Source organism: Anopheles aquasalis, chromosome Y (genome assembly GCF_943734665.1).
Source record: "Anopheles aquasalis chromosome Y, idAnoAquaMG_Q_19, whole genome shotgun sequence".
NCBI classification, from domain to species: domain Eukaryota; kingdom Metazoa; phylum Arthropoda; class Insecta; order Diptera; family Culicidae; genus Anopheles; species Anopheles aquasalis.
Window position 1 is genome coordinate 3,451,317 of NC_064879.1, and position 2,500 is coordinate 3,453,816.

Here is a 2,500-nt window from a genome sequence, read left to right on the forward strand (position 1 = left end):
ACAGGTTCATCCGTTTGCAGATATCACCGAACTCGTAGTGGGGCCGGTTGTCGGTGCTTGCCCGATCCACGTGTGGCTCGTTGTATCGCCGGACCAACCGTGGTTTGCCTTCGTACGATAGAAGCCGGGGATGTGTTTGGTTGGGCAGCTTACCCAGCTCGGTCTGTAGGCGATCGGCTAGTTGCCGACGTGACTCGTCCGTTGCCGCTTCTTGTAGCCGCTGCTGGAGCTCATGGACCAGCCGAATATCACCAACGCCCTTGCGCAACCGTATGTTACCCTCGATTTCATCGGCGTTGGCCGGATCGAGCAGGTAGTCCGTGTTGTAGGTCGGTTGTTGCAGATCAAACCGATGGTACGACATTCGGCGAGACGGGTGCGAGAACAGTGGCCGTCTCGTCACCAGGAACAGCAGCATTCGGCCCATACACTTTGGTAGCATTGCACTCCTCGGTTGTATCCTTCCGGGTTCGGTTCTGCTGTCCGTGCGAACTGTAAACAAACAAAAGAATGCGCCGGAACCGGAGCTGTCAGATAGACAGAAGCAAAAACAATCGATGGAAGGAATCGACGAATCTGTTTGTTGGCAGTGAATAATCGTGTTTACCTTTTTGTACCCGCGTCACACAGTACACAACAATAGAACCAACGCCAACAACAGCAGCGATTATGCTTCACGTTCAGTCTTGTTTGTTGCGAAAACGGATAGCATGGCGAATGGGATCTCTATCGGTCAGTATGACGCCCGAAATCGCTGCTGAACTCTGTGTTGCCTGACAACCGTGGGCCAAGATCAACCGCCCGGTGTGTCCTGGAGAGGATACCAAGCCCGAATGGCTACTAGGAAAGAATCAACGTTGGAGGCGTTCAGCGAGCTAGCGGCAGTTCTGGGACGTGCGGAAACAGCAAAGAACAAGCAGGAAGTATGGCGAAACTTTTTCGCTGCGTACGACCGCAGCAGACGGAACGTGGCGGGTGCGACGATCTACCCAACCCTGCGGCTACTAGTACCTGGCATGGACAACGAGCGGAAGGCGTACGGGTTACGCCACAAGCTGCTCACTGATGGCTATATACGGGCGCTCGGTCTAAATCCCCGGAGCGACGAGGTACGCCAACTGTCCGAAGCGAAGGGTGATTTGGCGGTCCGATTGGAGCGGTTGGTGCGGGGACGCTGCCCCGACCGCAGCTCACTGTCGATAGCCGATGCAAACCGGCTACTGGATGAGCTGGGGCTGGCCGGAACGGGACAGCAGCGACGACGGGTCGAGCAGGTGCTGGCAGAGCTACTCGAGTGCGGCTCACCCGCCGATCATCGTTGGCTGGTGCGCATCATCCTGAAGGACCTGCGGTTGGGCATCAGCCAACGGGCCATCCTGCAGCTGTACCACCCACACGCACCACAGCTGTACGACGCGACCGGTGATCTGCGCCAGCTGGTACTGGAAATCGAATCCGGCCGGGTACCGGTAACCGGTGGCCCACCGGTAACGGGCGGGTACATCCGCCTGATGCACCACGTCCGACCGATGCTGTGCCAGCGGATCGATTTACGTGCGATCGGTGCACTGCTGCAGCAGGGCACCTACTGGGCCGAAACCAAGATGGATGGCGAACGATTTCAGCTGCACAAAAGCGGCCCAAACTACCGCTACCTGTCACGCAACGGCATCGACTACAGCGAGCGGTTCGGGGCGACGGCGGACCAGCTCGATGGTACGCTGACCCCGCTGGTGGCCGAACTGCTCGTCCCGGCCCTCGAATCCGTCATTCTGGACGGCGAAATGATGGTTTACGATCGGCGCGAGCTCCGCTACCGGGACAAATGCGAAAACACGGACGTCAAAGCCCTGCGAGTGGGGGCGAGCGATCTGCGGCCGTGCTTTTGCGTGTACGACGTGCTGTACCATAACGGGCGCCCGCTAACCGGTGTGCCGTACGCGGAACGGTTACGCCTGCTGGCGACGCTGCTGGTCCGCGAGCAGCCCGGCTTCATCGTGTACTGCCGGCGGGAGCAGGTACGCGATGCGCCCCACCTAGTGCAGCTGCTGAACACGGCCATCGATGCGGAGCAGGAAGGACTGGTACTGAAGCGGGAGGATGCCATCTACCACCCGAACCGGCGCCACGGGGGTGGCTGGTACAAGCTCAAACCGGACTACGTCGACGGGCTGGTAGTGGACTTTGATCTGCTGATCCTCGGTGGATTCTACAACCGGCGGCGCACCTTTGTCAACACGTTTCTCGTCGGTGTGCGCGATGAACGGCAGGAAGCAACGGAGGGTACCACCAGTAGCGGTAGCAGCACCCGCTATCTGAGCCTGGCAAAGGTGTCGATGGGTCTCCAAGTGGAGCAGTGGAACGAGCTGAATCGCACCTTAGCCCCGCACTGGCAGGAGGTGCAAGCTGCGAACACCAACGGTGCCGATCCTGGCAGCGCTCTATGTCCCCGGTGGGGCCAAACGGTACCGGATGTTTGGCTTGAACCGAAAGAGTCAAT

The 2,500-nt window shown here is 59.2% G+C and overlaps 2 protein-coding genes across 2 annotated transcripts in view; one reads left to right on the top strand and one right to left on the bottom strand.

The window, feature by feature from the left end:
* LOC126579858 (serine--tRNA ligase, mitochondrial) overlaps positions 1-484 on the bottom strand; it is a 2,082-nt gene extending 1,598 nt beyond the window's left edge. Inside the window, exon 1 of the mRNA XM_050243512.1 lies at positions 1-484. This exon is cut by the window's left edge and continues 1,598 nt beyond it. Coding sequence (XP_050099469.1) covers positions 1-442 — 442 coding nt within the window. The 5' untranslated portion in view covers positions 443-484.
* A 128-nt stretch (positions 485-612) lies between these two features.
* LOC126579854 (DNA ligase 4-like) overlaps positions 613-2,500 on the top strand; it is a 4,432-nt gene continuing 2,544 nt past the window's right edge. Inside the window, exon 1 of the mRNA XM_050243508.1 lies at positions 613-2,500. This exon is cut by the window's right edge and continues 2,544 nt beyond it. Coding sequence (XP_050099465.1) covers positions 834-2,500 — 1,667 coding nt within the window. The 5' untranslated portion in view covers positions 613-833.